This window comes from Pseudorca crassidens, chromosome 3 (genome assembly GCF_039906515.1).
Source record: "Pseudorca crassidens isolate mPseCra1 chromosome 3, mPseCra1.hap1, whole genome shotgun sequence".
NCBI lineage: Eukaryota > Metazoa > Chordata > Mammalia > Artiodactyla > Delphinidae > Pseudorca > Pseudorca crassidens.
The window spans coordinates 133,172,817-133,185,838 of record NC_090298.1 but is presented as its reverse complement, the minus strand read 5'-3'; the positions used below and the strand labels follow the sequence as shown (position 1 = coordinate 133,185,838).

General features: G+C 39.3%; 1 protein-coding gene across 2 annotated transcripts in view; it reads left to right on the top strand.

Annotated features, from left to right (window-relative positions):
* The first annotated feature begins 240 nt into the window (after nucleotides 1-240).
* The window catches only part of SOX30 (SRY-box transcription factor 30), a 33,840-nt gene continuing 21,058 nt past the window's right edge, over nucleotides 241-13,022 (top strand). Inside the window, exons 1-4 of one of the 2 annotated variants that reach the window (XM_067732401.1) lie at nucleotides 241-1,281; nucleotides 3,272-3,511; nucleotides 4,728-4,907; nucleotides 11,038-11,530. In XM_067732401.1, the coding sequence (XP_067588502.1) occupies nucleotides 270-1,281; nucleotides 3,272-3,511; nucleotides 4,728-4,907; nucleotides 11,038-11,530 (1,925 nt within the window). In that variant the 5' untranslated portion in view covers nucleotides 241-269. The remainder of the gene's footprint in view (nucleotides 1,282-3,271; nucleotides 3,512-4,727; nucleotides 4,908-11,037; nucleotides 11,531-13,022) is intronic. The other variant, XM_067732402.1, reaches the window with a different exon arrangement.

Below are 13,022 nucleotides of genomic sequence, written 5' to 3'. Positions count from 1 at the left end.
GCGATTCGAGGGCTCGGTACCAGGGGTGCGTGGAGGGCGGGAGGAGCCGGAGAACGTGCCTGTGATTGGCGGACCGCGGGTCGGGGGGTACCAAGACACTTGTGGTTGGGCGAGGCCAAGACCAAGGGCTGCTTTTTGAACCGCGTAGGGTTCTGGGTAGCAAAGGCCGTGGAAGGGTCTTAACTGAAAGGGGGAGGGGAGAAGGTCGCCAACAAACGGCTGAGCTTACAATCCGGGCCGGGAGTAGGCCGGGGCGTCCCCCTCCCCCCATGGAGAGAGCCAGGCCGGAGCCGCCGCCTCAGCCGCGCCAACTGCCGCGGGCGACCCCGCCGCGCCCGCTGCGCCCCGCTCCGCCCCCGGTGGCTGTCGAGGGCGCCTTCTTTCGGGCAGCGGCCGCGGAGCCCTCTGCGTCGCCGCTCGCCCCGTGCGCGGCCGCCATTGTGACGTTAGCCTCGTCGTGCGGGGAGGCTCCGGCGTCGGGCGTACAGCCCGCGGCACGGCGGGTACTGCAGGTGAACCCGGAGCAGGTGTTACTGCTGCCGCCTGGGCCACCACTGCTTCAGGCCCGGGAGGAAGGCGCAGCCGCCTCTCCCGCGCAGGCGCGGCTGCTGCAGCTGAGGCCCGAGCTGCTACTGCTGCCGCCGCCGCCGCCGCCCGAGGGCTCCCCCTGCAGGCCTCAGTTGCACCTGGGGCAGCCCCTGCCGGTGCACGTTAAGGCAGAGAAGCAGGAGCTGGACCCCTGCTTGGATCCGTCAGTGGGACCTCGGAGGGCCGTCAAGGCGGGCCCTAAGGCCTCCAAGGCGGCGAAGGCAGGAGGCCCCGGGCCGGCCATCGACAGCCCCCGAGGGGACGAGAAGGGCAAGATGGAGGAAGAGGAGGAGGTCATGAGCTACACGGCGGCGAAAGGAGGGGAAGGCAAAAGCCTGGCGGCTATCAGCGAAGGAGTCATCAAAACGGAGGAGCCTGAGAGACTCCGCGAGGACTCCAGGCTCGGCACAGAGCCCGCGTCCAGTGGCCTGGTCCATGGCAGCAAGGATGTCATCCTGACCCAGCCGTCCATTGCCTTTGGGCCGCACCAGCAAGACCTCAGGATCCCTTTGACTCTTCCTACCGTGCCCCCTGGAGCCCGGATCCAGTTTCAGGGACCTCCACCTTCAGAGCTGATAGGATTGACCAAGGTCCCCTTGACACCAGTGCCTATTAAAATGCAGTCCTTACTGGAGCCTTCTGTAAAAATTGAAACCAAAGATGTCCCACTCACCGTGCTTCCCTCAGATGCAGGTATTAGACGGCAGGGGAAACAATTTGGTTTTTTAAACTTCGGCTGTTGCCCCGTAGCTGACATGTCAGCTGTTGAGAAGCATAAACTAGAAAAATAAAATCATGGGTTCAGGGCAAAGTCTGCAAAGATCACTTCTGACTTGTACATATAGCAGTAAAATACGCTAACACGTTCAGGATTCCCAAACATTAAAAATAATTATTTTTTTTAAGGCCCAGTGGAGAATGAGATTTAGATGTGACTAATGTTTATACACAAAAATAGAAATATTCTTGCTAGATAACACAAAGCCCTCAGTTTATATGCTACAGATAATCAACATTTTAAAATATTGTATTATAGTAGCTCAGTATTTTTACATGTATCAAGAAACAAGAAAAAATAGTGTTTAATGAAAAAATAAACAGGAAAGTTTATACTGGATATAGAGGTGATTTATCTTCTTTAAAAATGAGGAGTAAACATTTTCTAGGCGAGAACAGTACATAATTAATTGTAATGGTATTCTAAAAGCTAAGGACTTACAGAAATATAGAAAATGAAAACACTGTAGAATAAGTTGTTTTCAAAGAAATGACCACAGTTACAGTAGTAACAATTACAAGTAGATATTTTATTTCTATCCGTTATTTCCAAATATATAGCTAGAAAATTCTTATTTTAAGATGTAATTCAGACAGAATACTATGGCAGTAAATGTCAATGGAAAGTCATATTAATCTTCAGTTCATATCTTCATTGACTTTTATCTTCATTGTTTTCTTATTTTCTTTACTGATTCTTCCTCCCCACCCCACCCTCTTGCTTTTTTTTTTTCTAAAATTTTATTAGAGTATAGTTGCTTTACAATGTTGTGTTAGTTTCTGCTGTACAACAAAGTGAATCAGCTATATGTATACATATATCCCCTTTTTTGGATTTCCTTCCTATTTAGGTCACCACAGAGCATTGAGTAGAGTTCCCTGTGCTATACAGTAGATTCTCATCAGTTATCTATTTTACACATAGTAGTGTGTATATGTCAATCCCAATTCCCAATTCATCCCACCCTCCCCTTCCCCACCGTGGTACCCGTATGTTTGTTCTCTCTACATCTGTGTCTCTATTTCTGCTTTGCAAATAAGTTCATCTGTACCCCATACTCTTGCTTTTTATCATCAGTAATTTTTAAACTTTGTTTTCATTTTCTAAAGGAGAGAAAGGGGAAGCTTTCTTTATAATACTTATTTCATCCTTTGTGCATTTTAAAATTTTATATATCAAGTAACCCTAAAATAAAGAGAAACAGTATATGAAGTGTATAGGCAGTGGTTTTTGATGAATTATGTAAGAGATGTGAATTTAAACAACTTCCTTTATTGTAATTTCAGCTGTCTCTGTGATTTTCAAAAAGTCACCTTTCTAATTTTCCTCTTATTTTTTCTCCTGGGACATGGAACTAGTGTTAGTGACCCACCTTGGCAGGTGCTTCACCTTCATGACAAAATATAAATAATATAGTATATTAATATTATAAGTATTTTTGCTTGAATGGGCACTCCAGTGGCATGTAAATGAATTCCTTTGAACATTTAGGGTACACCCACCTAGCGCTGGGATTATAGTCATTAATAAGTCCTAATTCCTGTCCCCCAGTACTAGAATATTTTAATGGGAAATAAACTAAATGTTAATTATTGTTAGAGATATTAATATAGCTCAAAGAAGTAGTAAGCCAGCAGTTTACTGTGTCTTCAACGTTATTACTTCCACAGTATCTTCAACAATATTATTCTTTTTGAGGAAGAGAAGAGTCTTTCTAAGCCACAGTTTAGAATGCAGAGTTCAGGGGTTATGAGGAATTCTGGAACACTGGCAGTTCCTTGGCTATATTGAAGTGTATATTTTCTCCAGATATTTAAAAAGTAAATATAGGTGGAAGTGCACTTCACTTTAAAATTGTGTGTGTGTGTGGCACATTAATTTAGTCTCTTAATTTTTGTCATGTAGGAATACCAGACACTCCCTTCAGTAAGGACAGAAATGGTCATGTGAAGCGACCCATGAATGCATTTATGGTTTGGGCAAGGATCCACCGGCCAGCACTAGCCAAAGCTAACCCAGCAGCCAACAATGCAGAAATCAGTGTCCAGCTCGGGTTAGAGTGGAACAAACTTAGTGAAGAACAAAAGAAACCCTATTATGATGAAGCACAAAAGATTAAAGAAAAGCACAGAGAGGAATTTCCTGGTAATCAAATGAAATGAACAAAGCCTCTTTCTAATTTCTTTAAATTTATTTAGGTAAAGAATAGGTTAGTTTGAGACTGAAATACAAAAATGTAATTTTTTTCTAATCTGATATGTACAATAGAGAAAATACTGGCTAATATTACAGTAATGATTTAATTGATACTGGGCATAAGTTTCCTTAAACAGCACAAAGTAGAGGGATATCTGGTCTCATATTTGCCAACTAATGCAAACCTGGGGACAAACAGTTTTACTGTCGTTTTGATTAAATATATAAATATAAACGTAATGAAGGTAAAGCTCCAGAGTTCTAGGCTATAATTTTTCAAATATGCTAGAAAATGTAGTTCAGATCAGAGCAACAGAGAAAATATGCAGGGCATGCTACAGTTATTAACACCATGCTCCATTTTAATATTATATGATTATCAGAATATAGTGCTGCCTTCTGATGGATAAATTTATCCTCATCATGATGTAGTTTGAAATAAATTCTGATTCTCTCCCCAGCAGTGAGGAAATTGATATTAAGCTTGGTAAAAGCACAGTGTATGGCCAACATATTGTGCATGGTGGGAAAAGAATAACTATTTTTCTAAAGTAGTAGGAGAAAGGTTCTAGGGGGGAATCGTCAGAGCAGTGGTTACAGGGAACCAGTGATTCTCTTGGTTATGCAGTGGCTACAACTGCCCTAACTCCACTTTTCTGAGTTTGGAAGGAAATTGGGTGGTTTGTGGACTTGGAGACTGCCAAGTCTAAGAGAGTGACTCTTTCTGAAGAAGGCATAAAAATAGTGACTGGTCATTAGTAACCACTTCATCGTAAGATATAGATAATTGTGTCTTATAGAAAGTGAGGAAACAGGAGGAGACAAATAGTATCTTACTGGGGCATTGTTTTATGGGTAGAGGAAAAGCTTTGGGATTCAAACTCAGTGCCTTTAATGTTGATTTTACTATAAATTCATTATGTGTCTTTGGATAAAAGACATTTGCCCTTCCTCTTCCTTTGTATTATGGGTTACAACATTGGCCACTACTTAGGAGCCATATGGATATATATGCTAAAATGCACAGAAATGGTATCATAGAGCTGGAAAAGATACTTTAGACAATGAAGACTTAGAAGTGTTTTGGACTTCTAATGTGCAAAGAACTATTTAAAGGCTAAATAGGATCTATATGTTCAAATTAAAAATAGTTTATCTTCTCTAGGTTGGATTTATCAGCCTCGTCCAGGGAAGCGAAAACGCTTCCCTCTAAGCGTTTCCAATGTACTTTCTGGTACCACACAGAATATCATCTCTACAAATTCAACAACAGTTTATCCTTATTGCTCACCTACCTACTCTGTGGTAATTCCCAGCCTACAGAACCCCATCACTCATTCAGTTGGTGAGTTGATTTTATTGTAGATTACAAATTTTTTAATGGCTATGTGATCATTTTACCTCTTAACTTGAAATTTTGTTTCTGTTAGCTTAAGAGTTTAGGACAACAATGTTAAGAAAAAATCAAAAATAGAGTGAAAACATTAAATCAGGGAAAGAAAGATTTCAGTAGACATCAAAACCCTTGGTTTGCTAGAGTAGCAAATATTCTGTGTCAGACCTTTTAAGCAAATCAGGATGAGTCCATAGATTATGCAGATAATGCAGGAAATGACTGAGGTAATGCAATAGGAAATAGGAATATGTTTTTACTATTAGCATAAAAGAATGCCTTGCTGATGGGGTATGAGGCATCCTGTCCTGGAATATAGTAGTAGTGACTGATCTCTTAAGACCATTTTTTTTTTTTGCTGCCCTAGAAAAGCAATGGAAGTTATCTTCTACCAGATATTTCGTTCATTACATTGTCTTTCCCTAAATTTCTCCTCTGTTATCAGTTCTTCACAACATTCCTGTCTTTTGCTTTTAAGAACCCAAAATTGAGAATCTAGTATCTTAAGAACTTGTTATAGGTCTATCCATCATTAGTTTGTTCTTCCAGAGCCTATTTTAGTCACCTCTTAGGCAGAGCTTTGTACGTTCACTACTTGCTATCACTTGTCCTGAAACTACTGTTCTTTCCAGTTTCTGCCTCCTCATATCTATGTGATGAGAGGTTTAGATATCTTGAAAATTAACTTATTAGGATCTTAGACATTTTCAGTTTTTTTCCTGTGTATCATTGTAGCAATGGATACCAACAAAGCCACTTTCAGGGTATCTAGGCTCAAGGCAAAGAAAGCTGATCCTATCACCCTGTCCTCTCCCAGAACAGGCAGGCACTTTCACCCTTTGCTATTTGGTAGTATCTCTTTTAATCCTGTATTTCAATCTAGGCTTAATTGTGCTTTTTTTAAAAACTTACCTTGTTTTATCTGTTATTTATGATTTACACTTTTATCATCTGTTTCTTCTTTTTACCCCTTTTTCTAAGACCCCTCTTCCATGTCATTCTATCCACAGTTAAATGCTGTATGTTTTCTCTCCCCAGAAATATATTTATCAGTGTTCTTACTTGAGACAGCTGACAGTTTTATACAATATATTAATTTTATGCAATTCTGAGCAAAGATTTGGGGAGATAGAAAGTGGTAGAGCTCTCGCATCCATGATGTTTTATTTAAGTATGAGAAGCAGAATTATAGGAAGCATTTCAGAGCCATATGCAAAGTAATCAAATCTAAGGAAAATGAGCTTTTGTTTGCTTTTTTCTTTTTAAATTTCTCTTATTTCTAGTAATATGTAGTGTCAGTAAAGATTTAATTGGATCTCAAATGATTAAAAAAATCATTATCTTTTAAGTATAAAATTTGGGAATTATTTTCCCAGATATGTAAAGTTATATGTATAATAATTATGATATATATATATATTTAATAGTTATATAATAGTTATGATGAGATTTATTGGCTACTCTGCTGCCCAATCATACAACTTTTGAAATATGTTCTTTTAGTTTGTACTCATCAGTGTGGCATTATATTACTTGGAGGAGTTGTTATCAGTTGCAAATTTGGAAATTTCACTATATATTTTATATTCTAAATCATTTATAAAATTGTTAAATAAGAACAAATTATAGCACAAATCCCTAAGAGAATCTACTTTTAATTGCTTATTACCTACAGATACAAATTTTTACACCACCCCTTTTTTTGTTTCTTTCAATTAATTTTATATTATATTCTAAACCTAAAGTCATGGTAATTGTGTTTTTCAAACTTGTTTTGTTTATTCCCATGGAAGAAAGATATCAAGTTAGTGAGGAGTGAGGTATAATTTATCTCTTATCAGAAAAAATTTGCTCTTTTTTCCTAGCAACCTTTATACACTAATACATTGTATAGATTTCATCAGCTTTTTAAGTGTAGAAAATAGACTTACCAAACTATAGTTCTCAAGTTCACTACTTCCAATAACAAGTTCACTACTTCCAATAACTTGGAAAATGCTCTGGCATAGCATTTTTGGCAGAGAGACCATTTGTATTTACTTCATCTCATATTTTCTCAGCTCTAACTTTGAGTTTCTCTAAAGTTCTTCAGTGAATGCTACCTAAGATCTTGTGATATTTTGATCTTGTGAGCTTGTCTCCTGTTTCTAGTTTCTGAAAGTACTTACAGCCAGATAGTCCAGAATACTTTTTAGATACTTTCTTTTATCATATGTCTTTGATGCCAGTTATGCCAGCATTTTCATTTTACATTAAGTGGTCAAATTTATTTTAAAGGATTCTGGAAGTTTGGTAGAAGCTATATTTATTTTAGCCTGGCTTTTAAATGCCAGTTTTATATATTTAGGAATTTTCTGGTGAGATTATTTCATTTTCTACATTTTATTTCTCAAACCTGAAATGGGTTTTCCTTATTACATTCAAACTCAGTTGACATCTTTCATTCTTCTGAATTCATACATTTTCTCTAAATTTTTACTTTAAAAATGTTTACTACTATTTTAATTTTTTGGTAGTAAACATGTGATGTGATTTTGGTTTACCCATCTGTTCTTATTTAACAGAAACAGAACAAAAAAAACCCTCCAATGTTCTGATACTGTTATTATAATGCAAAAAAATCTGGTCTTGTCCCTGACTTAAGATCAGTTCTAGCAAAGTTTTTTTTTTTTTTTTTTTGCGGTACGCGGGCCTCTCACTGTTGTGGCCTCTCCTGTTGCGGAGCACAGGCTCCGGACGCGCAGGCTCAGCGGTCATGGCTCACGGGCCCAGCCGCACCGCGGCATGTGGGATCTTCCCGCACCGGAGCACGAACCCATGTCCCCTGCATCGGCAGGTGGACTCTCAACCACTGCGCCACCAGGGAAGTCCCCTAGCAAAGTTTTATATCCATAAGAAACAAAGATATGGCTTGAAAATTCCTTGAAAAGTGATGTAGCTCATTATTGTAGGTTTTCTTATGAGGCAAGGAAGATGGAATCTTATGGTTCAAACTATAGTAAGTCTTCTTAGGTTCCTCATTACCATTTCTGTCCCCAAAGTCCCATCTTTCTTAGCAGTTGTCTAACTGTTCTTCCCAAGTCTCCATTTCCCATCTCTGTCTCTATGTCTCTGCTCTTACTCTATTTCTCTCTGTCCTCTCCTCCTCTCTCTGCCTCTGTTTCTCTCTCCTCAGCCATATGCTCGTCCTCCTGTTCTTCTTTCTACCTCTATACAACTTTTTCTTGTAGAGAAATTTGGTCTGTCCTCAGTTTATGCCATTCTCTACTCCTTCCTGTTTATCCCAGTCACACAACAAAAGCCTGGTTGCATCCTTCATCCATTCAACACAGGCAGTAGAGTCTTCCTCTTTAGGAGTGGGTGGGAGAGATTTGCCAGAATTGTTGAAAGTTATTAATAACTTTAAATTTTTTCTTCTCATATTGTACTATAGATCTAAAATTCTGCTCTGTACCTCATGTAACAATTAGATAATGCTAGCTGCTTCAACACTCATCTAAACATAACGGTTTAAACAGAATCATGGTTTACTTTTTTACGCATGTAAAGTGCAAAATAAGTATTTCTGGCTTTCTTCCAAGGGATTCATGGACACAGTTTTCTTCTAACCTATGGCTCTTCCATCTTTGATATGTAGCATCCAAGTGTGCATGACCTGTGGAAGGGAAAAGAGCATGGAGGATCATGCATGAGAGTTTTTTATGGGCCAGTTTCAGAAGTGGTGCATATCACTTCTTCTTACATTCCATTGGTTAGCCTGAGCCACAGGACCACTCCTAACTGCAAGGGAGGCTGAGAAATGTAACCTAGCTGTATACTAGAAGGAGAGAAACCAGGTGACTGGCTGGTCTTTTCCATACTTTATCTACAGTGTGATACATTAGATCTCTGCCCGTTCCACAAGTCTTCCCTATTCACTGACAGTAAATCAGTGATGACTAGGTGTTGCAGACTTTAACCTCTTGTTTAGCAACATGAATTTTGACATTTAGGACATCTTCATTATACTACCATATAACTCTCTATGCACCTGATTTATCTGATTTTTTACCTCAGGCCAAAATGGTGCTTGACACATGTTAGTTGCTAAGTGAATATTTGTTTAGTTAAATAGATGCATGATTTTATCACCTCATGCCTCACTGGTACCCCTTATTTTATAAAAATATCTTTGGTAGAAAAGAACATTTGTATCAGCTAAAGGATGAGTCCCTTCCTTCTTCAATAACTGAAATAATATCATTGTTCTCTATGGCTCCTATAATTTGTGTTTCCTTTGCCTAAAATGACCATACTTCTTTTCTGAGGACTAAGAGCCTCTTGTACTGTACAGGGAAAAGAAATCTGCATCAGAGTAGATTTTAGGAGCAGATGTCTTGAGTGCAGTGATAATTCAGTGAATAAAACTGAGAGATTTTACAGGTCAGCCTGGCTTCATAGTTGCATAGAGGAGGAGATTTTCCTTATACCAGATGAGTGGTAGAGGTTCTGTCAGCTATAGGTTTATTTGTTAGTTTGTTTTTTCTTTCATCTAGTCATACCTTTCTTAACTATTATTAACCAAGTTCTGTGCCAGGTAATGGGGATACAAACATGAATTAAACTGTTCCTGCTCTTGAGCTCCCAGTTTTGTGATTGTGGTAAGGGTGGCAGACCTGCAAATTTACACTATTTTGTGATGTTTGATAGATTTATAGGTTCTGAGGGAACCTGAAGAGGGAAATTATGTTTGATTAATCAGGAAAGGCCTAAGGCCTGTGCCTCACAGATTGGAGGGCTAGTCCATGTAACCCCATTAACTGAGCATCAGTACCGCTTCATCTACACCCTGCTCCTGTGTTGCCTCTACTTCACTGGGTCAGAGGCCAACTTGAAACAGATATACCCCTTAATTCCCTACCTCCAGGTTTAAGGGGGAGGAGGGGTAGTTATTTGACTTATCTGGAGAGAAGGAAGGAGAGGAAGGTGTTACCTGGCCAAGGCTGAGAGAAGATTCACAATCCTTTTGGCCTCTGACAGAAACATTTCTAACCACAGGGTCTGTTCTTGGACTGCATCTTCTATATTAATAGAGACCTAACTGCATGGAAATAAACTAGATCATGAATCTATTGCTTTGGCTTCTCTCTGTATTTCTGTGGAAAACTTGAGTTAAATTTAGGCTAAGTGTGTCATTTGGATAACTCAGCAACTCGGTCAGCAGTCCTCTCTTCTTCAGGATCAAAAAGATCAAATACATGATTATTTCACTTGCCTCTAAAAATTCTGCTATATCCAGCATGCCCTGCTGCGATAATATTCCTTTCTTATCTGTCACAAATTGCTGACCTATGGCAAGTCTTAGTCTCACTTGGGAATTTCCTTATGTATTCATATTGAATGCAATAAAGCAAAATAATTTTACTGATTGTTTCTTTAGTTTTTTCCAATTAAAAAATTAAATGTCAATTATAATTTAGTTTAATATAGAGAAGTATACAAAATAAAAGAAAAATGACCCATACCACTAGGATGAAACCTCTATTAATATGTAAAATAAAATTGATATATTTAGAGAATAGAAAGTTCAAATAGTACCAATAGGTATAAAATGAAAGTCTGGCGTCCCACGGCCCTGTCCCCTATTCCAGATGACCACCTTTTAAAAGTAACCACTATCAGTAGTTTCATATTATTTCTTTTAGAAACATTTTTATATATGTGCCAGCATTTGTGTGTATTTGTCTTTCACTCAATCACTCAATCATTTTATTCATTTATTTATTAATCCAAAAAATATTTTTTAAGGGCCTATTCTGTGCCAGGCAGAATTTTGAGGCCTGGGGATACAGTAGTGAGCAAAACAGAAAAGGTCTCTCCTCTTATGGCACTTAGAATCTAGGTGGGAAAGAGAGACAAGAATGTAAAATTAATGAACAAGACGGCTTCAGTTTGTTCAAGATGGTAAAATAGAGTGGTGATGTTCTTAGGTAAGGTGGTTAGTGAAGGCTTCTGGTTGTATAGTTTATTAAGTTCTGCTGAAAAAAGAAAAATATGGAGTGACTCAGTTCATGCCTGACCCATGCTATTTTTATTTCCAAAGATGAAGCTCCACCTGCCATCCCGCTGCCCACACCTGCAGTCCAGCGCCCAAGCCCCATCACAGTCTTCCAGCCAAGCATCTCCAGTACTGCCCAGGTGGCTGTCCAGGCTCCAAGTTTGCCCCTCTGTCCACCACTCCTACCCCAGTGCTTTGCTGGGCCCTCCGAAACGGACACTCATCAGCTGCATTCTGGAGCCAGTCACTCTGTGAAGAGACCCACTCCTGTCTTTCTGGAGAGCACCAGCAGGATTCCAACTAGTGCAAGTACTGCCCACGCCAGATTTGCAGCCTCTACCATCCAGCCTCCCGAGGAGTATCCCAGCATCTCCACTTGTCCCAGAAGTGCTCCAATCCCCCAAGCTCCTCCTATTCCACACTCACACGTCTGCCAGCCCCCTCCCCTTGGCCATGCAGCCACATTATTTGGGACGCCACCGCGATTCGCTTTTCATCACCCTTACTTCCTACCTGGACCTCACTACTTCCCATCAAGGTAAATGAACAATTTATTTCCTTTCACGTAAAACTGCTTATAGCTAATGAATTTTTACCTCTGAAGGCCTCTCTTATTTACTGAAAAAGGAACTTCCTCATTACTGCTTGGGATCTATATAATTTAGATTAGTGGCTAAATAGGGGGCAAGCAGTTAATATAAATACATGGAGGGGCCAGATGAGGACTGGGGAAGCCAAGGAGAGTGCATGCCCCATCTTATGAGGCAGCTGCTACTCAGTTCCAGCCTACTGTTGCCGCATGAGAATACAGGCGCCAGTGTTGTCAGATCTGATTTTTCTCTTGAAAAAATAATCAGTTATACGTGACCTTAATTTAAGATCATTTAGTCAAACCCCCTGATTGTATAGAGGTGTGGTTCTGAAACTTTCATATATATATATATAAACCACATGTGATCTTGTTAAAATGAAGACTCTTGAGTCAGCAGGTCTGGGGTATAGTAGTTTCCTATACTGAGTTATAGTAAGCATAATATTCTGCATGTCTAACAAGCTCCCAAGTGATGTCAGTTCTGCTGATTGTGGACCACACTTTGAGTAGCAGGGATATAGAGAGCACTTGATCTAAGAGGTTAAATGACTTGTCTGAAGTTATATACCCTCTCAGTGCCCTTTTTAACAAACCAAAACGTTTCTTACGTAAATTACCAGTAAAGGAATTTATTTTCACAGGGAAGTATCTAGGGAAAACAAATTTGTAACTTTTCATTTTGGAGTGATAGAATTTAACTTCTTTGCAAGCATTCTAATAAAGTGGCATTAACCTCTACTTTTCAGTTGCTGTTAAGTGTGTAGACAGAGATGGTTTCTGTTGAGAATGGAGTGTTACGTGTTTAACACAATCTTTTATGGTTACTTACTTAGAAAGTAAAACTACTCCCCACTTGGGTACCAAGGCCTCAAAGAACTTTTGAGGTATATATTATGTTGCTTCAATTCATAATGGGATTGCTTGCTTTCAAGTCCTTAGCCCAGAACTGGAAGAAAGTGGAACTAGGGGATCAGATCAGGAGAAAGGGAGATTTTGCTATTTGTTGTTTTGTTTTTCGCAATAGGCTCTTCTTTAATAGCTTTCAGAAGTCTTTTAGTTCAAGAAATCAAACTTCAAGAGACTCCTAAGGACAGGGGTTGATAATCTCTTCTCATTGCTATTTCCTAGGATCTGAGATGTTGCAGGAATTTTAGAGAATTTTACAGTGTTTTTTTTTAGTTATAAGAAGAGTGCTAGGACATAGCTGGAATTTAATAAGTGAGTAGGTTTGAGAAGATCAGCCTTAGTTAGAACCTCGAGGTCCACAAACTAAAACTGAGGAAATTTTATCTTTGTTACATAATTCATTTTGTAATAAAGGAAAGACTTAGACAGTATTTACTCACATTAAAGGAGAAAAAGAGGCATCTAGAACAGGTTGTGTACCACAATCTCACTCTAGTTGTTATTGTTTTTTTCTTTTTAGCATTTTGAGAAC